This window comes from Pelophylax lessonae (genome assembly GCF_965119305.1).
Source record: "Pelophylax lessonae genome assembly, chromosome: 7".
Lineage (NCBI taxonomy): Eukaryota > Metazoa > Chordata > Amphibia > Anura > Ranidae > Pelophylax > Pelophylax lessonae.
Window position 1 is genome coordinate 182,066,382 of NC_138774.1, and position 24,424 is coordinate 182,090,805.

Consider the following 24,424-nt stretch of genomic DNA (forward strand, 5'->3'; position numbering starts at 1 on the left):
TATTTGAAGGGGTTGCCTAATGCACCAAAACGCACCATTTCTGGTATCACACAATGCAGTACACATCAGTCTTTTGGCAAGATGCAAAAATGTTCTTTTCTAAGCTGGCTGCACACATTCTGATTGTACAATGTCCTTTACAGTTGCCAAAAAAGTAGGTATTACCAGTGCACACCTTAACAATCTATTCAGTTTACTTCTAGTCAGATATGCCCCTGCACTACATAGTTTTTTGGTACAATAGGAATGTCTTTAGACTGAATGTTGGGTTTTTCTACTGATTTAGTTCAAATTACGGTATATGAAAATATTTAAAACCTGTTTTCTATTGAGGACATTGTAGATCCTCAATGAAATCAATGACAGGGGATATAAATACATTATAAAACTCACAAATTTTTAATGTTGGCTTTTCGCTGCACACAAACATCACCCTCTTTTGGCCAGTCTAGGTATTGCTCCTGGATTAGGGTGAAGCTTCACATTCGGCCAATGCCCCTTATTGCTTTCTCTAACCTGATGAAAAAACTTTAGAACTGCAAAGTTCTGCAGTACTGTGGAGAAAATTTGGGGCTTTGCTTTCCTTTGGTAATGATGATGTTAAACCTGAATTGATGCCCCCCCCCCCCTCTTCCACACACACACAGCAACCCCACCAATGTAAACATTCTGCTCCTGTTTGTATGTCAATCGTTTTCCCAGATGTCTGAAAATCCAAACAGCATCAGGAGAAGGATAAATATTGGCCAGGGCCCCAGATGTTTTTCCTGTGATTAGACATTGCATCCACTTAGGAGATGGTCCAGTGTCCACTGTAACTGCAAGCATCTTCAAGTGATTGTTCTACAAGATGCTGGATGTCCGATACTCCCAGGGATCCTATTCAAGCCTAGAACTTCATTATTGAAAATGGAGGGAAGAGAAATATGTGTAAAATGCATACGCTGACTGATGACGTTCTGTTCATCTTGACCTTTTTCAGAAAAGTGATTTCTGCAATGTGTTTGGTAACTACATGAGAAACACTGAGAAATTTAATTTTGAGATCATTTTGATACATGTGACCCAATCCAACTTCACCCAGTCCATTTTCACTGCTCCTGGTAAAACACACCTACAAACTGGCATTGTTTCCCATAATGCTGAATAAAAAAATAGGTTATTAAAGTGTGTATATATAGATAATATATATATTTTTTCGTTTTGGGATACAGTTGCAAATGGTTAAACACACAGCTTTTTTTCAATGAAACAGGTGTCCCCATTGGGAGATGCATTTCTTGTTTAGGCGATCACTTAAAATTTTTGGATTTTAACTTTTTGATTTCCCATCGCCACCAAAACAAATGGAGAGAATGAAACTTGTCAGAGTTTCTTCCTCCTCCACAATCTAGCAAACTACCATCTGTGCTCAATTGTAAAGGATAAAATATGCATTCAATAAAGTTTGAAAAAAAGAATATCAAAATTGAATGGGAATCCACAGCCTAGCATCTCTCTGCTTGATGGGAAATCCCTGGTGAACATTAACAATAAAACAAGCAGAGAGTGCACCACTGTAATGTAAGTTCCTCAATAAAATGTTATTCTATAAAATTAATATACTCTCAAGAAAACTAGGTAAGCTAAGGTATCATAAATCCCATACATTTGACCAAGAGACATAGCTGTCTGACTGTCAGAAAGTAACTTGCCAACATGGGCACATCCACAACACTGCATCGTGGCTTACGTGTTTCAAGAGATACCCTCTTTATCAGGGCTTACTCACAGCAGACCCTCAATTTTGAGGTTGTGCTCATATTGGCAGTTTACGTTCTGACAGTCAGACAACTATGCCTGTTGGTCAGAGATACATTGGGTTTATGGTGCCCAAGCTTACCTAGTTTTCTTGTTAGTTTATTACTGTTACATATGTTTTATTGAGAATGTTACACCATGCGGGTGCACTCTGTTAGTACCCAATCAAGTGCAAGGAAATTAAAAGAAAAAACATTTTTGCTTGCACATGATTGGATGATGGAAATCAGTAAAGCTTTACCACATTTACTAAGCTCTGGGGGAAATGATTGCAACTGCACTTGCAAAGTATACCGTATGCAACTTTCTTAAAATTAAGATATACAGTATTTTGTGTGCTATTTTATAGGCACAATTGGAGCAACTGACTGGTTGAGAAGTTATTTTCTCTTTCCAAAATCATACTTCCCTAGGCCGTCAACCAACCCCCTCCCCCAGTGTCCACAGAAAGCACAGTAGGACTGCCCTGTCACCTCCAATGTGCTAGATTGCCCTGTTTGAGCGGATTACAGCTGGCTAGCATGTTTTAGAGATTGCTGAGAATTCCCAATGACAGATCTGGCCCTATCAGCTGCTAATGCAGCAGGGAGGTACACAATTATTGACTGAGGGATTCTCTGCTAAAACTCAGCCAGATATTTATCCTAAGAACCAAAAGTAATTGTGCACTAAACTAGTAAAAAACAAAATATATTAAAGTGGATATGAGCTGCTGCTACGACCTAAATGTGTTCCTACATATAGGATAGATGTCTAAATGAATGAATGTGGTAGCGCTGCTAAAAAGACACAACTGATTGAGTAAAATCCACAGTGTAAAACAGAAATAAACCACAATGCATGATTCTATCAAATAAAGTGAGTAACATACTAAAGTGCAATAAAGTGCAGAGACGCTGTCTCTGATAAGCTAAAGTGTAATTAAACGGAATATACAAAAAGTGCAAATCGGAATAAATGAATACATAACTGTGATAACACTGCTACCCAGAAAATAGGTTAAAAAAAAAAACATGTGAAATCCATTCAATAAGTACCATACATATAAATGTAAGTGCCAAGTATACATATAAATGTAATTTCTAAGTAAAAACTAATAAAAGTGCAATGTGCTACCGAGACTCTGTCTCTGGTTGAATACAGTGCAAACAAGACTAATAGGTCCAAGGTGAAATAAATAAATAAATCACTTGAAAAGTGCAAAAACTAGAAAAATAAAGTTGAAAAGTCCAAAGAAGTCTCTATAAAAGCCGCAATCAGTGGGTGATTCGGTGTGTGTCAACTCCTTAAGTGACGTGCTGCAATCACCAGGTGCAGTGTCTGCTCACCTCCATAATTCACCCACTAGGGGTCTCAAACATAGAAAGGCTGATAAAATCATGTCATCAATTCAATTGGTAACTCCACTAGTCTTGATATATTTCAAAATAGTTTAGCACATGTGAAAAAAGAAAAGACAATCTCCAATAGTGCAGTATCGACACATTCAGGAGGTATAAAACCACATCCCAACTTCAAATATTAAACTTACATTTATTGAATTAAAAGACAGCTTATACAATCACATGTCCAAACGAGGTCACATCAAAACATCAAACCTGCCCACCGCTTGGTACCTCTACGCGTTACGCCATATCCTTCATGGCTTCAACTGGAGGAAGAAAACATATTTATCCTGCCACCCACCGAGGACCCAAACACACCACACACTGAAATTGTTACTGCATATTTCTGGTGGAAGGTCAGAGATTTCAGATGAAGATTTCATGAGAATTTAAACTTTAGCGAGAAGTTTTTTTTTTTTTTAACTTACTAGATGTATTTGTAGCAGTCCAAGGAGCAATACAAATATGAAAATGCAGTGACCCGTAACAACCAAACCAGTGCACTGGAGCCAGATTAAGCTAGATATTGCATGGATTACCTCAGTGTTTGTTAACTTTTTTTTTTTTAGCCAAGATACCCTTTAAAACTATGCTTAATTCTGAGGCAACCCATACTAAAATGGAAAAAACTGAACTAATATTTTACATATGTCAGTAGCATCCACACACGTAGAACATGTAGGTCCTTTGACCTTACTAAGCAATATACACTGAACAAAATGATAAATGCAACACTTTTGTTTTTGCCCCCCTTTTTCATGAGCTGAACTCAAAGATCTAAGACTTGTTCTGTGTACCCAAAAGGCCTATTTCTCTCAAATATTGTTCATAAATCTGTCTAAATCTATGTTAGTGAGCACTTCTCCTTTGCCGAGATAACCCATCCACCTCACAGGTGTGGCCTATCAAGATGTTGATTAGACAGCTTGATTATTGTACAGGTGTGCTTTAGGCTAGCCACAATAAAAGGCCACTCTAAAATGTGCAGTTTTATCACACAGCACAATGCCACAGATGTCACAAGTTTTGAGGGAGCGTGCAATTGGTATGCTGACTGCAGGAATGTCCACCAGAGCTTTTGCCCGTGAATTGAATGTTCATTTCTCTACCATAAGCCGCCTGCAAAGGTGTTTCAGAGAATTTGGCAGCACATCCAACCGGAATCACAACCCCAGACTACGTGTAACCACACCAGCCCAGGACTTCCACATCCAGCATCTTCACCTCCAAGATTGTCTGAGACCAGCCACCCGGATAGCTGCTGCAACAATCTGTTTGCATAACCAAAGAATTTCTGCACAAACTGTCAGAAACCATCTCAGGGAAGTTCATCTGCATGTTCGTCGTCCTCATCAGGGTCTCAATCCGACTGCAGTTCGTCGTCATAACTGTCTTGAGTGGGAAAATGTTAACATTTAATGGTGTCTGGCACTTTAGGGAGGTGTTCTCTTCATGGATGAATCCTAGTTTTCTTAGATCTTTGAGTTCAACTCATGAAAAATGGGGGCAAAAGTAAGTGTTGCGTTTTCAATTTTGCTCAATATACCTTTGCACACTAGTACAGGCTTCTCTTCTCGCTCAGTTTTTCTCCTCATTCAGCTAACATGACCCCAATCCTGATGAAAAGAGGTGGGGGAAAGGTTGTCCTCAAGTGCCCAACGAACTTCTTATCAACCTATGACATCATCAGTTGTTAAGAGCCTGGCAGATGATCTGCACAGATTAAGCCTGTAAAGCTGCACAAAAAAAAAAAAAAACCCTAAGCAAAAAAAAGGCAAGATTTATCTACTTTCCACTTTGTTGACAATTTTCAGGCAATTTTAAGGCATTTTGCCAAGGCATCCCTGAAGGATCCTGAAGTCACCCTGGTTGAAAAAGGCTTGATTAACTAAAAGAACTTTTATTAGTCAAAACTCTAAAAATATAAAAACAAAAACGATGGGACTGTGCCAACACAGACCTTGGACTTTCTTTTGACCGACGTTTCTGAGATAATTCACAGTTCAATACCAGGTACAGGTAACTGCAGTTGACCTCCTTCTAAGCTGTATCAATCTATTAGAAGCTGCTTTTGCATTCTTATTTGCTTATTTGGGAAGAGAAAAAGCTCAGAAGCGAACAAAAGCCAGTCGACACAGGCCCTAAGAGTAAAACATTTTAGAAATAAGGGCACCGTTCTTGCACTTTTCAAACTGCTTACACAGAGTCTACACACTGACACACAGTGGTGTTTATTTACTAAAGGCAAATAGACTGTGCACTCTACAAGAGCAGCTGCACTAATTTTCTTTAGAAAATGTCAATGTGGTAAAGCTTCACTTTGTAAAGAATACCCAATCAGGTGCAAGAAAAATAATGTGCTTGCACATGATTGGATGATGGAAATCAGCAGAGCTTTACCACATTTACTAAGATCTGGGGAACAGTGTGCAACTTCAACTTCACTTGCAAAGTGCACAGTCTGTTTGTCTTTAGTAATTGAACCCCAGTGTTAGTTTCCTAATATAAATACACATAAATTAATGGCTGTTATTTAACGTCAGTTATGTACAAAATTAATTTAGGATTTAGGAGTTTAATTAAGTTTTATAGAGGAACCCAAAGGGGCTTATTTACTAAAACTGGAAAGTGCAAAATCTTGTGCAGCTGTCCATGGTAGCCAATCGGATTCTCACTTCAGCATCTTCAATTAAGCTTCGACAAAAAAAAAAACAAAAAACTTGAAGCTGATTGGCTTCTGTACAGAGCTGCACCAAATTTTGCACTCCCCAGTTTTAGTAAATCAACCCCAAAGAATTTTCAAACCATTTTCTTTTCTCTAGGCCGGTTGTACATGGTCCAGGAAACACAGAATGAGGTAGACCATCTCACCAAAATGTACAGGCTTCGGCCTTCTTTTTGTTGATGGGGAATAGGAAGTGGCAGGTAGCAAAAGAAGAAAGTGGAAGTTGTCAGTCTTTTTTTTTGCTTTGCTAACCTCCGATACATTGCTAGGTGGTAAAAACATCACTTGCACTACTCCATCACCGACTTGCGACTACGAAATCATATGAAGTGCACTGCAGCCTTCCATATGCCACAAAGGGCATGGCAGCCATAGATGGACCTGTGGTGGGATTATGGATGTTAAAGAAGATACAGCATGTTTCAGTTATGCACAAACTGGTTTTCTTATCTACATTGTTTTTTTAACAGTGCACAAATGAAAACTTGCTCTTCCTACCTAAAGAAACTTCCTAAAAAAAAAAAGGTTGCTGGTTACATCTCAAAGTTTCCACAAACACTTGAGGGATATTTTACAAGACAGTGCAGCGTGTAATGATTAAGTGCACAGGGCTTTAGAAATGAGCCAATTAGGGAATATCCACTTTACCCCTCACTTTACAAGGCTAATATACTTCCACCCACTGCCTATATAAGTGTTGGTTCTCAATGGACTCCTCCAGGATGGCACTGATAAACGAATCATGGATGTTTATATCCATGACTTGCAGATTTACCATAACAGCAGCTTGCTGGGGTATTATAGAGATTGAGGCCTAAGCTAAACAGGATCACAGCAGATTAATGAGGGGATGAAGTCTGTAACAAATTTGTGGAACTGGGCAATCAGATTTCATTATTTTAGTGATCTGACTTATCAATAAGTAATTACCAATTGTTCGCTGTAGGTTGCAGCAGTGTGAAAACTGTCATTGCTCTTTGTAATACTTATGGAATAAGCTAATAAATGTCCTATCTTGTGTATGCACATTGTGGAGCAGATTGGTTTATGTCTGCGGTATGAGGAACAGGGAAGCCGCAGGTTGCCGCACTGTGTGTGAATACTAATCTGAACACTGAGATTTGTGCGTGTTTCTCTTCAGTACACTGCAGTATAATACACAGCAGGCAATAATCTGCTTTACATCAAAATTTCAGAGTGACTGACTGTCTTATCCTCTCTTCCCAACCCTGAAAATCGACTAAACTCATAATTACTATGCAGATTGTCATAGCAGTCCCAAAGATGCTAATAATGGAGATTTTGGCTCAGGGGGGCTTATAGTAGAAAAATACTTCAAGATGTCATCAATGAGGCTGATGGGGGTAGTGGTGTGCCTGTGATGAACCTGTGTAACTTATGCCTTGATTTGTCTTTCCAGGGAATGCTGATTGAAGGCCCACCCGGTCCAGAGGGCCCAGCTGTAAGTTTTTCTGTTCCTGTGTTTTACTTCTTTTACATTGTTTAAACATAAAATACCAGGACCGCTTTCTTAACACAGAAATTATTTACATGTCATGACTTCCATCCAAAACAGAAGAGGTTTATTCCTCAGTAGAACAGCAATGCAAATTATTCTCACACGTCCCCTTTAGGGCCATTTGTATATCCATAATTGGAGAGTTTTAGAAAAGATATAGCCTTAATATTGAATTATTTATGAGGCACTGGTGCATAGAAGTGATATAGCCTTACAATAGGCCATTTGTTCAACTATCCATCCAGACCCACTGATGTATGGAACAGTTTATAATGATTATTTATCCAAATGTTCATCCAGAACTGCTGGTTTATACCAAAGATACATCCAAAATATAGAACCATTTATCCAACTATCCTTTCAGAACTGCTGCTTTATAGCCCGGATAACCCTAAATATATAGTCATTAATCCAAGCACTTATCAATCAGATATAGCCTATATTTATAACCATTTAACCAACTTCCCATCCATTCCCATTGGTTTATAGCCTAGATAAAGCCTAAATATTTATTAAACAGTTTATCCAAAATTTCTGGCACATGCGCGGCTTAAATTTAGAGCCATTTATCCAACTGACCACTTGCAGCCTTTGGTTTAAAAACCCTATACAGCTTAAATGTAGAGCAATTTATTTAACTGTCCATCCAGAACTGCTGGTTTATAGCCCAAAAACAGCCTAATTCATAGCCATTTATCCAACTACCTATCCAAAACTATGTTCAAGAGCTCAAATGAAGAACTAATTATTCAAGTTTACAGTGCATCCTAAATATAGAGTGATTTTCCCATCAGCCCATGGAGAGCTTATGGTTAAAAGCCCTAATAAAATTTAAATATATAAATCATCTTTACCTGTCCACATAGAACCCTTGGTGTATAGCCTAGCCTTATCCTATATATAGATTCATTTTTCAGCTGTCCATCCAAAACCTATGATATTTAGTTCAGATACAACCTCAGTATACAGCAATTTTTAACTGTTCAACAGTTAAACAAATGATCTGACTTACTGTATGCGGATGTCCCTGTAGTAAGCTTTGATGATTCCACAATACCACTTTCTAATGGAGGTCTTTTATTCCTGTGTCAGAGATATTGTTCTAGTTTTATATATATTTTTTGCTCTCCTGCAGGGATATCCTGGTCCTCCTGGAACCACTGGTCCCCCCGGTCCATCTGGTGATCCTGGTGAGAGGGTATGTACCATCCTCATATTGCATTGTGAGTATATTTACTAGAAAGTAAAATGGAAGAACCTGGCCGGTCAGTACACCTAGAATGGCAGTTTTGGATGGCCTATAGAGGTTAAATTACCCATTGCTTTCAAATTTCTCAGGAAAGCTAGTGGTGAGTTGTCTGCTTCAACTCTCCTAAGAGTCACATCTAGAGTCCCAGAGATATTAAAACCTAAATGGTATGTCAGCTGATAGAGCAACTGATAGTAATGTCAGGAAAGGAGCCTACATTAGGAAAGAAAGCTAGTGAGTGGCTCCTTCCTTCTGATCACAATGTGCAGGAAATGCAATGGTAAAATATTAAATGTACATCACATTTATGTCATAAATCTCTGGTAATACACCACACTATGCAGCCTGCCATAGTATTCAGAGCTAGGTATCGGTGATTACAAGGGAGAATTATGAACTTTAGTAATTCTCCCCCCAAAAAAATACACACATGATATTTCCATCCCATACAAATATACACAGATGAGCCATAACTTTATGACCACCCAACTAATATGGAGTATGGCCCCCTTTTGCTAAAACAGCCCTGACCCATTGAGGCATGAACACCAAAGTAACATCCACATGAATGGCAGGATCCAAGGTTTCCCAGCAGAACATTGCCCAAAGCATCACACTGCCCCTGCCGACTTGCCTTCTTATCCCGGTGCCATCTCTTACCCAGGTAAGTGATGCACACGCACCCGGCCATCCACATGATGTAAAAGAAAGTGTAATTCATCAGACCAGGCCACCTTCTTCCATTGCTTTGTAGTTCAGTTCTGATGTTCATGTGACTATTGTAGAAGCTTTTGGCTGTGGACATCGGTCATCATGGGCATTATAGCCCCATACACAAACTGCAATGCCCATTTTTTTCTGCTTTCACCACATCAACTTCATGGACAAAATGTTCACTTGCTGCCTAACGTATCCCACCAATTTTCAGATGGCATTGTAACAAGATATTTTCTTTACCTGTCAGTGCTCATAATGTTATGGCTGATCAATGTATATCAGTTTATTCAGCGTATTCACTGAACAGGTGCAATAAGCAAACAATTAAGTGCAGTGACCTTGGCAACCAATGTCACTTTTACTAAACTTTATTGGATGTTTTAGGTAAAATTACAACTCACATTGGAGCCCCTTGTGTCTCTCTTTCCTTACATTTTTTTATATAATTGTACACAGAATTTTAATGAATTTCTGAAATTTTCAATGTTCCCATACAAAAACTTTCACCAATACACTTCACAATTTGCCTACCATACCAGGTGCAGAAGGTAGGAACACAGAGTTTAGATGTCTGTTCCTCTTCACGCATTAATTGAAGAAATGGGCGACCCATTTCTGTGTAACACATTTTTGTGCCATACATGACTTAAAGCAGTGATACAATGCAACAAGCTGAGTGTCAGGAAAACAATTCGCCTTCAGCAACTTGGGCAATGTCCTGATCCAGTGAGGAGAGATGGCGGCCATACAGGAGACGCACTATGTTAGTTTTCCCAGAGCTTAGCAAAAACACATGACATCATTCGTTACTACTTCTCCATCTGGATTTTATTATAGGAGCAAGAGTTGCTTGCAAGGGCGGTTCCACTTCTCTGTAAGCCAAAGCTAGGAAACTCTGGGGGATTGTAGAATGAGATGTCAGAAGTCATGAAAATGATGTAACCCCTTCCTTAACACAATGAGTTCACTCAGCCAATGAGAGGTCATTTTGTGTGTGTGTAGTTATTCATATTTATATAATGCCCACAAGTTTTAACAATTTGGGAAATCCTCAAAATTCAAAGATTATGTAATGTAACACACAATGAAACAGTAGGTAGGAAGGCCTTGCCCACAGGAGTGATGATGGGCAAGTCCTATTCATACAAAGGAGCAGTCATCCACACAGGGGAGAGGATAAACTGGGGCTTATGATGACTGGTTGGGTAGCTGAGAAATTTGGGTTCATTATTAGACATGAGCAGAATCCAAATAGATGATTTCTGGCACTGTTTAAAGTGCAAAGGCTGCTCTCTAAACATTATAACTGACATTACCGTCAGATTTTTCGTTGTCAGACAGCATTAATCGAATATCTGGTCTGATTCATGGTATGGGGCACACACAGTCCCTGCACTGCAAACAAAGAAAAAAAAATTTAAAAATAACACCTAAACATCCATATCCAATAAAGATCCAATCACTGTATGCTATCTGTCAGCTTCCTTTCTCCTGAGCTGATATCATTCACTACTCTTTGTGTTAACAACAGATGTCAGCTTGGGATAGCCAATGCTCAATGCAGGGATCTCTTATACTTTGCCCAGCTGCCTGGCTGCAATACAGACACACAAGAAAAAATAAATACAAAAAGTTACTTGAATATGATATGCACCCAAAGTAGAGGCCAGGCAATCACATTACCTCCTCTTTCTTCTTGCTACGTGTGCGCTTTGTACACAAGCTCTAAATTGCTCCATTTAATCCAGAAGGAATGGTCTTTGTCACACTGTTTACTCACTAACAGGCAGAAAACCACCTAACCATGGATCATTTTCATTCTTTGTCAACATTTTGTGATCCATGTGAATGCACATTAACAGATATTCTTCTGCTAAATAATGTTCAACTGCCTTGCCCACATGACTTTTTCCCATTTTTACTGGAAAACATGGAGCTGTTCTGTATAGAAGTAGCTATTAATCCCCCTTTGATAAGACACTGCTAGCAGTGTCTAGGTACTCTTCCCCTGCTAGCATAACCATGAACACTTGGCTGAGCTGTGCTTGCCATAGGGCAGTTGATTCACCTTCACACCTGCGTATGCAACTGTCCTCCTTTTTAAATATGCTCCTTATTACCATACTTAGTGATGTTAGAAGAAGTGCTACTGGAACTTCACGCTCCACCACCTCCACTCAAGCCCCCTTTATAAGGTGGCTTACAAAGTGAGCAGGGCAGATAGCCATACAGTAAACTTAGAGTAACTGTGACTACTGGAATTACTGCTAAAAGATTTTCTCATCACTTCCTGTAAGTGTAATGGACCTTTACTTAGGATTCAATAAAACAGTATTGTCTCGTTCACTCTGATCTTTTTTCTCTGTTCATACATTTTATACCAGAGGTGTTTTTTTGCTATGCATATACTGAAATCAATTTGCTGAGCAACAACTGGCTCAGGTCTGCTGTATCTTATTTCTCTCAAGTCTCTGCAGTGATCATGGCTCATGGAATTCAGGGTCACATGCTGTATTTTCAGAGATAAATCGGGTTAATTTGCTAAGCAAAATAAGATGGATAAACTAACAAAGCAACAAAAGCTTTGCATTATGCATGATAATTTTAGTGCCATTACTTTATTAAGAGAACCATTAAGGCCATTAGGGTGTGTAAACTACTCACCCCGCATGTCTACCTAATATTGTGCATTAATGAAGTAATGAGAAATCTGGAATACTACTGTAGCCAGCAAATGCAAGTTATTTTGATACTGATTAAAATTAGGTCACAAAAAAGTCAAGGCAAAAGTAAAAAAAAAAAAAAAAAAGGGAGAATATATTTATATATTTTGGACAAGGTATTAGTTGGAATGTCTTGCCCATCCCAAAATGATATTGCAGTTACTGGGTAAGTATATGTCTTTCTGTCTGCCTCTTCCATTGTTGTGGCTCACTACTCTTGCTGCATTCTTTATGAACATAAAATAAATGGTAATTTGTAAGGGGAAAGGGAGAGATATGGCAGCAGAAAGTAGCTGAGCTGGGAACTCCCATAAAGAGGCTTCACTAGTGGAGTACCTGAATTGTTTATAAGCCACAAGACATAAAAAAAGATATAATATTATTGAAATATAACAAGTTGTTTGGTGACCTGAATATCCTCTCACCCTGCAGGGACCACCCGGCCGACCAGGACTTCCTGGAGCTGACGGTTTACCAGGACCTCCCGGTACAATGCTCATGCTGCCTGTAAGTACATTGAGTATCTCTGTATTTTAGAGCCCATGAGGAACATGTTATAGGAATAAATTATCTATTTAATGAGTGCTTTACTGTAGCATAATTAGGAGCGTAATTTGGTGTTTTTAAATACATCTCAAATCTGAAGGAAAGAAAATAGTGCTAAAATACAAAAACTTCATGGTGGCACTTGTACTTGTGATGATAGACTGAACTCAATAAGTGGGCTAAAAGCCTAAATTCAGCAACTTACATGTATTGGGCAGAGCAAATGAACATGCTTATTTATCCATGTTCTAATCTGCACTTAATACTTTCTATAGAGGGGTGCTGCAAAATGCAAAAGCAACATTTTGACTTATTTATTTTGGACATTTTTTGGCATTAAATTAGCAAATTGTATTATGTTGGCATGATTATCCATGTTCTTGTTAACAGTGTACAGTGGTCAGTGCATAATAGCTATAACAGACCACATGGCTGCTCTGGGACCTGAGGTTGGAAAGGGTCCATTAGGGAGGCTATTAAGAAAAAAACTGTGAAGTTTCCAGTAAAGAAGGGCTGAAGTCAAACATCTGGATTTTAGCTAGTCACAGTTCCCCTTAGTAAAGTTAGAAACTTTTGCTTATGAATCTTAGCAGTATAAATGTATTACCCTGGATTTCCCTTAAAAGAGAAGTATGGCCAAAGCTTGTTTGGTCATGCTTCTTATGTGGGTCACAGGAGTGCCCTTACTTTTGCACTACTGTGACTCAGAATCAGTCAACAGTAGGTTAAAGTCCACTGTTGGCTGACGTAATAGAATCGCTGTAATCTCTGTATGTATCTCAACAGTAATCTTGAGATCCACCCAGATACCTTACTGGAAGCTGGCTCAGCCTCTCAGCGCGCCATTGAGATCCTGAACCAACCACTCCTGCCCCCCCCCCCACAGCCTGGCACTCTAGTGAACAGTAGAGGGGCAGCACAGAGAGCCGGTGACTGACAGTCGCTACTCTGCACTCAGATAGGACCCAAACCTGAACGATCAGCAGTCATGGGTCAGCTGACGGGGGACAGCTGAAGATGTATAGTTGAGTATGTATGTTTGTTTTTTTAATTCCTGCACTTCTTCTTTAAGCCTAATTCCTTTAAAAAAATTCCAGAGTTTCTCCCCTGCTAAAATCCTAAAGAACAGCTGAGGTTTGTAGCTGTACAAAAAGATGTATGTATTACAGTTATAGATTAGCTGTGTGACAAAGCATCAATAATGTTGTCATAATATAAAATAGGATTATGTTTATTATTATTTATATTATTGCCACTACAACTATTACATTTTCCAAAGCTCTGTCCTCAGTAGTCTGACTATTCTGCTGTCGTTCTTTGTTTTAGCAGCTACAGAGAGATAAGTTGGGGGCTTATCAAAATGTTACCATGGGGCCCCATGTTTTGTAGTTATGCCACTGGGTTGGTTTTGAAATCATTGGATTGAACATTTGAGGTGGGATAAAACAATGGATTAGCTGAAAGTTTTCCCATTTTGAAAAAATAGCTGCTTGTGTCGACTGATTGATTACATCATTAATCTTGATGGTTCCAAAGGTAGGTGATGCTTGCCAAACCCACAGTCAGGGCTGGATGTGTTAGCTGATTAAATAGACATGAAAAGCAGATCTTTATTTAACCACATGCTAGCAAAGAATCAATGGACAATTTCATAGCCATCTGTGGCTTCAGCCCATGGTGGTTTGGTCTGAGTATGGGTCTGGAACCTTGAGATGAAAATGGGTGACAATTTTATGTTTAAATTGTTGTCAATATTGTGCTAATGTTGTTCCTGTTGGTCATCTGAATAACAGGTAGGCAGCTTCAATACATCGAAGAATTACTGTAATCACCTCGGGTTTTAAAGGCAACATGTGGATAATTCAATAGTTGCATAGTTAGGTTGAAAAAAGACACAAATCCATCTGGCTCAACCAATAAAAAACAGAAAACAATAAAGAAAACCCAAGCATACAATCACATATACACATCCCTATACCCTCAGTTGATCCAGAGGAAGGCAAAAAACCCCAGCAAAGCATGATCCAATTTGCTCCAGCAGTGGAAAAATGTATCCCTGATCCCCCCGAGAGGCAATTGGATATTCCCTGGATCAACTTTACCTATAAATATTAGTACCCATTTATATTATGTACACCGAGGAAAGAATCCAGGCCTTTTTTAAAGCAATCTAGTGAGCTAGCCAGAACCACCTCTGGAGGGAGTCTATTCCACATTTTCACAGCTCTTACGTGAAGAAGCCTTTCCGTATTTGGAGACTAAATCTATTTTCCTCTAGATGTAAAGAGTGCCCCCTTGTCCTCTGTGTTGACCTTAAAGTGGATGTGGAGTTATAGCTCCGCACCAAAATATTTGAGTCCAAACAAAAATTGGGTACAAAGTCCAACGTGTTTCAGGGACCAAGCATCACCCCTTCATCAGAGCTTAAGGAGACACGGGATCAAAATGTAAGGGCTCAAGAAGAGACTTGTAATTTGGTGTAATTGTGTTTACACAGCAATGTGGAGACATTCAGCAGCTGGTTTCTTTCCTTGTCCTTTAATTTATCAAGGCTGTCATTTGCAGCACTACCCTTCAAACCATGATTACACATTTTGTGCTTTTCGCAATAGCTTCCAATAAATCTTTTTTGATTTTTGCACTTTTTTTTTTTAGTTAACCACTTCAGCCCTGGAAGGTTTTATCCCCCTAATGACCTGGCCATTTTTTGCGATTCGGCACTGCGTTGCTTTAACAATTGCATGGTCTTGCGACGCTGTACCCAAATACAATTGATGTCCTTTTTTTCCCACAAATAGAGCTTTATTTTGGTAGTATTTAATCACCTCTGCGGTTTTTAGATTCTGCGCTATAAACAAAACAAAAAAGTGACAATTTTGAAAAAAAAAAAAAATAATAATATTTTTTACTTTCTGGTATTAAACTTTCCCAAGATTATTTTTTACTTTCTGCTATTAAATATTCCCAATACATTTTTTTTAAAAATTAAATTTTTTTATCAGTTTAGGCCAATTTTTATTCCGCTACATATTTTTGGTAAACAAAAAAATATATATACAAAAAAAGCGCATATTAGTTGGTTCGCGCAAAAGTTATAGCGTTTACAAACTATGGGATAGTTTTTTGGACATTTTATTTTTCTTGTTGTTTTTATTAGTAATGACGGTGATCAGCGATTTTTAGCTGGACTGCAACATTGCGGCGGACAAATCTCATACTAAGTGACACTTTTTGGGGACCAGTGACACAATACAGTGATCAGTGCTAAATAATATGCACTGTTACTGTATAAATGACACTGGCAGGGGAGGGGTTAATACTGGGGGTGATCAAGGGGTTAAGTGTGCTCCTAAATTGTAATAACTACCTGTGGGGGGGCTCTGTGACAGGCACACTGATATAGGTGTTTCGGCTTAGCTGAGACACACAGTCTCATTGTGCCTGTCTCACAGGAGAGCCGCCTGCCCTGTTTACATAGGCAGGCAGCTCTCCTGTCAGTTTCCCCGAAGATCGCGGAAGGCCAGCGGTGATCGCGCCCGCTCCTCCCGTGGTCTGGCTCCCGCTGTGTTTAATCACAGCGGGAGTGCGGCTCTGGTAGCGTGCACATGCCGCCAAGACCAGACGCACATAATCACGTAGATCTACGTGATTATGCGCAGCCGAGCTGCCCTGCCGCAGTAAATCTGCCTGGGGCGGTCGGCAAGTGGTTAAACCATTAGATGGCTCAGATCTTTGTTTTTTGCGATTTTAAACGGGTTGAGATTGCCACAAAAGTGCCTGCTGTGTATTCAACATTGGAGTGGCATTAATTAGTGATGAAAATGGTTGAATTTAGCATACAATGGGTATAGAAAAGAATCACCCCCTTTTAAAATCACATTCTGAAATTAAGACAGACACGGTTTTGTTTTATCCAGTGCAATTTATAACATCTGAGTGAAAGATATAACTTGAACATGTCAGAAAAAAATTAAAATTTCAAAAACTGAATCACTGAGTTTGAAAAAGTATTGCCCCCATGTGTCAGAATTTTGTTGAACCACCGTTTGCTTTTATTACAGCCTTACAAATCTACACTTTGCAATATTTGCTCACGTTTGTGGACTGCAGTCTTGAAGTTATTCCACAGATTTTTAGTGTGCTTTGGGTTATTCTCATGTTGGAAGGTAAACATGTTTCCCATTGACAACTTTCTGGCAGAGGCAGCAGATTTTCCCTAGGAATTTGACAGTATTTTGCCCCATTCTTTTTTCCTTCTACCCTGACAAGTGCTCCAGTTCTTGCTGCAGAGAAACACCCCATAACAGAATATTACCACCTCCATGCTTTGGAGGTGGTAATATGCATTATTTGGATGGTGAGATGTATTGACTTTTGCCCGAAAACATCGTTTAGTGTTGAGGCCAAATAATTAAATTTTAGTCTCATCTGACCATAACACCTTTTTCCATGTGGTCTCAGACTCTTCAAGGGGCGTTTTGGCAAAGCTCAGTGATGACTGCATGTGGCCTTTCTTGAGAAGTGGCTTTTTTCTTGTAACCTTCTCATACAAGCCACATTTGTGGAGAATTTGTAATATTGTTGTCACATGCACACAAAGACTGCTCTTGGTCATAAATTACTGCAACTGCTTCAGAGTTGTTGTAGGCCTCTTGGTAGCCTCTCCAACCAGTTTCCTCCTGGCTCTTTCATCCAGTTTGGAGCGACGTCCTGATCCAGAGAGGTTCTGTGTTGTACCAAATACCTTCCACTTCTTAATAATAGACTTCACTGTGCTCCTAGGCATTGATAGTCTTTGAACTTTTTTTATATCCATCTCCTGACTTGTGCCTGTCCACAACTTTATCCCGGAGATCTTATGACAGTGCCTTGCCACCCATAGTTGATTGCTTGCTTCAGTTGCACTACCAGGAACTGAAATGCTCTAGGAAAGCTCTTTTCATGCTGAGCTAATCAAAATTATTACAGCTGATCACAGTTGAAAGTCAAATGGCTTTGTGTGCCATCGAGAAGGTGATTAGCTACACCTGATTGACGTTTACCAGTCATTTTGAGGAGGAAGGTGATCCTTTTTTCAACTCAGTTATTCTGTTTTTGAATTTTTTTAAAAAACATTCTAACATGTTGGAGTAAATACAGCTGGATAAAACAAAACTGTTTCTGTCTTCATTTAAGGCTGCAAAGCAACATAATGTGACGATTTGAAAGGAGGGTGATTCTTTTCTATCCTTTTTTTGGTTCAAAGTGTTTACAGGTGTTCCCATTTAAAAAAAAATTGCAGAAAGAAATATGGGTCTTTTATTGCTGATATGTCTTTATCAAAACGTTAGTTGCACGGCTATCATGGTAATGTGGTGTCTTCTTTACTACTTGATTTTTTGGCCTTAAACTAGCAGATACGTTGCACTGACTTCGCTGACCACATGTTTGATTTAGGTCAGTGATACACTGTGCTCCTAGGCATTGATAGTCTTTGAACTTTTTTTATATCCATCTCCTGACTTGTGCCTGTCCACAACTTTATCCCGGAGATCTTATAACAGTGCCTTGCCACCCATAGTTGATTGCTTGCTTCAGTTGCACTACCAGGAACTGAAATGCTCTAGGAAAGCTCTTTTCATGCTGAGCTAATCAAAATTATTACAGCTGATCACAGTTGAAAGTCAAATGGCTTTGTGTGCCATCGAGAAGGTGATTAGCTACACCTGATTGACGTTTACCAGTCATTTTGAGGAGGAAGGTGATCCTTTTTTCAACTCAGTTATTCTGTTTTTGAATTTTTTTAAAAAACATTCTAACATGTTGGAGTAAATACAGCTGGATAAAACAAAACTGTTTCTGTCTTCATTTAAGGCTGCAAAGCAACATAATGTGACGATTTGAAAGGAGGGTGATTCTTTTCTATCCTTTTTTTGGTTCAAAGTGTTTACAGGTGTTCCCATTTAAAAAAAAATTGCAGAAAGAAATATGGGTCTTTTATTGCTGATATGTCTTTATCAAAACGTTAGTTGCACGGCTATCATGGTAATGTGGTGTCTTCTTTACTACTTGATTTTTTGGCCTTAAACTAGCAGATACGTTGCACTGACTTCGCTGACCACATGTTTGATTTAGGTCAGTGATACCGAAAAAATGAAAGTTATTTGACCAGCAAAGACAGACTCCATATTTCTCCCAGCACTGGTGCTCTATATTAGAGGTCTCCCCTAGTCCCCAGTGCAGATATCCCCCCCATCCCTCCTTCCGGCTTGGTTGTTTGCTTTGACTGCCAGTGTACTAGCATTCCGACCTAATTGCTCCACCTCCATCATTTACAGGAAGACTCGGCTTCCTCCATCCAGACCCACTCTGCTTCCCAGCCTCTGCCCTGCTGCTCTGTCACCTAAAAGGGAAGGCAGGACCTTGCTGGACAAACATGGGTGTAAAAAAGGACTCTTCTAGGCACACCTAGAGATAAAGGGGGGGGGGGGGGGCTGGTCTGCACTCCTTAATATAAAGGGGGACTTTACTGGGCACTCAAGGATATAAGGGGGGGGGGGCTCTGTTCAGAAGTCCTGGGTGTAATGGGAGACTTATTAATTTACATTTTATTCATTCCTCCTTCAATGCTGATTGTTTTCAGCACACAAATATATAAAATATTTGATGTGGCCCTCATACTGAAAATTTTGGAGACCCCCTGCTTTATATGTACTGCCTGAGCCATAATAGGGAATTATGAATCCAGTTCTGCTTTAGCCAACTTTGCATCACCCTGCCAAGATCTGGTCCCTAGCAGAAAAGCTGTTAAAGGAAACGTAGACTGAGAGATGTGTGTATGCTGTCAATGTTGACCCCTTCTGTAGATACAACTTATCTGGCTGTTGAACAAACATGCATAAATAGATGGTCAGACAGTCAGAACTTGTGATCTGCATCCTTGTCCTAGGTCATCAGAAATGGTTGAAGATGCTGGATCTGCATGATAGCCAAGCAACAAACATTTTCAGATGGAGACAGCAGCAGTAGCAGTCTTCATATTCCCTCAGTTCAGATTTCCTTTAAGACGTTCTCATTAGGAGCTCCGTGCAGCTGGAACAGGGCTCTGGTGCTGCAGTAATCCTTCTGATATGAATGTGATTTATCTATTATTCAATACGCAGCAATTTCATGCAGCCTTGATAGGGCCTTTTAAGCTAGAATAAATCTAGCTGCCATTTTAAAAGTGAATGGTTTCTATACAGCATGAAAGCTGTGCAAGAAGGAGAGGGGGGAAAGAGCACATAAAACACATCTCATCGACTTGCTTGTAGTCAACAAAATGGTGTTTATACAACATGGAATAAAATTGAGATTGTTCGTTATAAAAGCAGATACCTGCTGTGAGTTATGAGAGACAGAATAGGCTAGGCTCTGTGTATACCAGGGTGAGACTACTTATTCCTGCCACCTGCAGAACCTGCCTTTCTCTCAGTACACATCTGCTGAAATGATGCAATTTGGTACATCGAGCCATGCCGAATAACAATGTACCTTTAAAAGACCCTGTTGTCAGACCATTCATTTCAACAACAATCTTTCGGTAAGATTATATATGCATTTTAACATATAGGTGTGTTATTTACTTGTAAAAGATTCCCTTGTGTAGACATTCCAAAGGCCTGAAACTGTTTCTGGAGGCCACCATCATGGATGTGAGGTCCGCAAGTGCCAGCAGACTCAGAGCTGTCACTCAAGTGACATGCAATAATATTTCACTTCACTTCTCCCTCAGCAGCTAAAATTTTTTGATAGGAATTTGGGGGGAGGGGTTTAAGAGCTGGGTCAGCACAGACAGTAATTAGACACTTTAAGATATGGAGAGGGCTATAACATGCCAGGAGGGAAGGGCGCTGTGGATGTGCAAAAAAATAGACTTTTCCTGCAGTGGTTGAAATTCATTGCAATATCAAAGAAACACTGCAAGTGAATTTAAAAATAGTTAATGAAAAATAACAACACTGATAATAAGCATGCCAAGTTAGCATCCTCCCTTATTTTCATCAGTTTGACAATCTTTCTTCAGGCTTGCTGTAAAACAAATATAAATATACCCTCTGTTAATAAATTTAGATATCAAACTGTAGCCAAATTTGTTTGTTGTTTTAGTTTTGCATAGAGAAAGGATTGCTGTGTCCCATAGACACAACAAGAATAAACAATGATCTATTCAAAAGTGAGAGGAAGCTTCACATTTATGTTTCCCTTCACCTGCTTTTGCAAAACAACAACATTTTGGATTCCCCATCATTTTCTGTCCCAGTGGCAATGGTTACTAGGACAAACAGACTTCATACAGCACCCAAAACGAAAAACCAAACTGGTTTAGATACACTTTGTCACTAATGTAAAAATAGAGTAGGCATTACATAAGAAGCAAATATATAGTTCAGGAAGCCAAGGGTTCAGAGACCTTTTGTAGAATGAGTGCCAGAAATGAGATCTGTCACTGGGGCAAATTTAGAGGTAATACATTCTAAGTTCAGCATTTACAGTCCTCAAAATTGTGAAAGGAAATCTATCAGTGGGGGCATGGAGAGCAATAAAAACCCGACAGAGGTTGTAACTTGAATGCAGTGATTATCACATTCTGTGTTATTTGCAGTGGAGTAGCAGCTCACAGTATTCAGATAGAAACTGTTACTGATATTATCTCAGCATTTTTTTCTTGCTTTTTTTGCAGTTCCGCTTCACAGGAGGTGGAGGAGACGGATCTTCCAAAGGACCCCAAGTATCTGCACAGGAATCCCAGGCTCAGGCAATTCTACAACAAGCTAGAGTAAGAAAAGTAGCTGGAAAGGACTGGAGAGTCCTAAAGAAATAGCAAAACTGACTCCATTACCTTTACATTTGTCTGCATTTCAGAATGGATGGTCGTTATAAAAAATCATAGACCATAAATATTCACCTTTTGTCCATGTGCCAAAAAACTGAGAAAAAAAAACTTTTAAACAGGAATATAAGAATTTTCCCTTTAAACCAGCTTAATATGTTCCAGGAGCATCAAAGAAAAGGTGTTCAATGCCAGTTTTTTGTCTTACTAAAGCAGCCACAGCCTGAGAAAAGCATGTCCCCTGCTAGCATGCTTCAGAGAAGGACATTGCTCTCTGTGTACTAGACAGTGGTCTTTCTGTAAATGTTAGGTAAGCCCCCCTGCTGAATCAGAGCGCAAGCTCTTTAATCAGCACTGAGCATGAGCTTTGCTAGTTGCAGAGCTTTACATCTGTCATAGTAAGGTGTTTATCTAGGATTAAAAACAAAACCTAGGGCACCTTTAGAAACCCCATGGAGAGTAGGGATTTGTTGTACACTGTGATGAAAAGTGGGTGTGGCCAAACTGTGAACAGTGGGAGGGGCTTAAGATGCATGGTTAAATCAAACCGAGGCCTTCTTGTACCCATAAAATATGCTTTGACTGCTGTGCCACAAGCAATAGCCTCACAGGCACATATCAACTTAAGGACAATATTTTAAAAAAAAAGAAACTCCCTACCTATGCTTTTGTGCACACTGAAAATAGACAAAGAGCTAACTTTGAATTTACCATAATGAAAAACGGTGGTAAAATCTGAAAACGAAAAAAAAAAATCCTTCCTGCAAGTTAAGGCTGGGCTAGTATGCATTGTAGTATGCATACTAGCCCGTTCTGAAAGATTTACCTTAAAATGTAGCCCCCCCAGCAGAGCGCTGTGACCGCTAACAGGGCTTTCATCTCACCCAGGATAGCATGTGCACGGAAGTCATGGCGGTGGCACAGTGCTCTGAAGGGACAGCATGCTCACTCAGTATGCCTTTCCATCAGAGGGCAGTGCGCATGCACTGGCGACGTCACCGGATGCAGAAGTAGTAAATATCTCCTAAGCGGTGCACGCACAGAGTATGTGATGCACAGAGTCCTGCCAGTGCTGGGGGGCACAGGAGTGTATAACACACAGAGCAGGGGTCAGGAGTGCATAACATACAGAATGCAGGGGACAGAGTTCAGGGGTCAGGAGACACACACACACAAGCAATACTGTCCCTCATTTTAACCCTTCAGCAAAAATACTCCCCCCCCCCTCCCAAAAAAAAGAAAATCCAGCACTCATCTGCAGGCTCACCCCACCCCTCTACCCAGCACAAATCATTGTTACACTGTCCCCAGGTCATCGCAAAAGCCCCCCTCCCCCTTCCAAAATGTACAGACTTCAGATACAGTGTAGCACAATGCTGGGCGATGTTCCAGGCTGTTCCTCATGTTGTGTCACGGGGCATGTCAGAGCCGAAGAGAAGGCTAGTGGCACCTTCCCTCAGCTCTGACATTTACTGCTGTGACAGGCAGTCATCAGGGAGAGATGCTGGTTGCAGTAGTGTCAGGCAATCGTGGTATCACCGGGTACATTTTTCAGAGAGACCTCTTCTTCCAAACTGAGAGCAATAGTCCTTGTCCACAATATGCAGGCAAGGCACAGGCTTTTCTACTAAGGCTACAGCTGCTTTCTAGAAGAAAAAAACTGTGAGACTTTGCACACTTGTTGTTCTACTGCATCATGAATGTTTTAGCTACATTTAATTAAAAGTTGAATTGAGCTTAAAAGGAAAATGTGGTATTACTTCTGACCACAAGGGGGCTGAAGGTGATTATCTTCAGCTTTAGGGCTCGGTTATACCACCTAGTTATGTAAGGACCGGTCAAATATCATTCTTTTTATTGTTCCATTGCACACCAACACACTTCAAAATGTGTGCTGTAAAAATGAGGACAGATTGCATTTTTGCACAGCATGTTGCAAAGTCCTAATACTGTTTCCTTTATAGGCTCTTCTAGCAAAAGGGGTGTATGTATATAATTACCATACCTCTAATATATTTTTTTTACATTTTTGCAAATATTAATTAGACAAGGTGGTATAGTGCTGCAGAATACGCTGTACTGTATTCTACACTACTGCTTGTCTTGCATCTTTAGCATTTCTTTTTTTTTTTCCAAACATTTCTTATCCCAAAACCCCAATTAGTAGTCTTTAAAATAATTTAGGGAATATGTGATGTTTTAAATACCTCACCTTATTTAATCTTTTTACACAAAGCCGAATGACGAGCAACTAGCAATAGCAGTCCTTATTTCTTGCAGTACAGGTTTCCTTTAAAGGACCCAGCAACTTAAATGTCCTTCTTATCCTGGTAATGCCAAGACACAAGCTCTCTGAATACAATTTTATATTGAAGAAAGCACTTTTCACGACCCTTAAAACGAGCGTTAAGGATGCTTACTAGACTAAGTCACGAATAGTGGCAAAGATGAACAAAGAGCATGTGCAGACGGAAAGTGTAGGTGCCTTATTCCATATAATTCTATATAACAGTGGAAAGCATTATGGCCCCCTTGCAACGTGTCTATTTTTGCCTTAGTAAATGCTTGCAGACATGCTAGATTTTAATATAGGAACCTCACTGGGACTGCTTGTATCGTATTATCTACAACTGGCCATACATTGTTTGTTTGTTTTTTTTTTTCATCCAGTAAGCTCAACCCACACAAATCTGCAGCTGTCAGAATACACTGATTAGCAGAAGCAACAGCCAATCAACAAAAGTTTTCCAGTGTGTCTTTTCAAAGTTGCTTCTGTTGAGCAGGGAGTGCCAGACGCTTTTTGGAATTTGTTTGGTCCCTGATGGTCCAGCTGAATTTTCGATCAGTGTATGGCAAACATAAGTAACATGACAGAAACACTTAATTTTCACTGCGCTTATTTTTTACAT

The 24,424-nt window shown here is 39.6% G+C and overlaps 1 protein-coding gene across 3 annotated transcripts in view; it reads left to right on the forward strand.

The window, feature by feature from the left end:
* Positions 1-24,424, forward strand: part of COL5A1 (collagen type V alpha 1 chain) — a 275,391-nt gene that overhangs the window by 128,534 nt on the left and 122,433 nt on the right. For all 3 annotated transcript variants that reach the window (XM_082264614.1, XM_082264613.1, XM_082264615.1), the window contains exons 10-13: positions 7,331-7,372; positions 8,565-8,627; positions 12,551-12,625; positions 21,366-21,461. In XM_082264614.1, the coding sequence (XP_082120740.1) occupies positions 7,331-7,372; positions 8,565-8,627; positions 12,551-12,625; positions 21,366-21,461 (276 nt within the window). The remainder of the gene's footprint in view (positions 1-7,330; positions 7,373-8,564; positions 8,628-12,550; positions 12,626-21,365; positions 21,462-24,424) is intronic.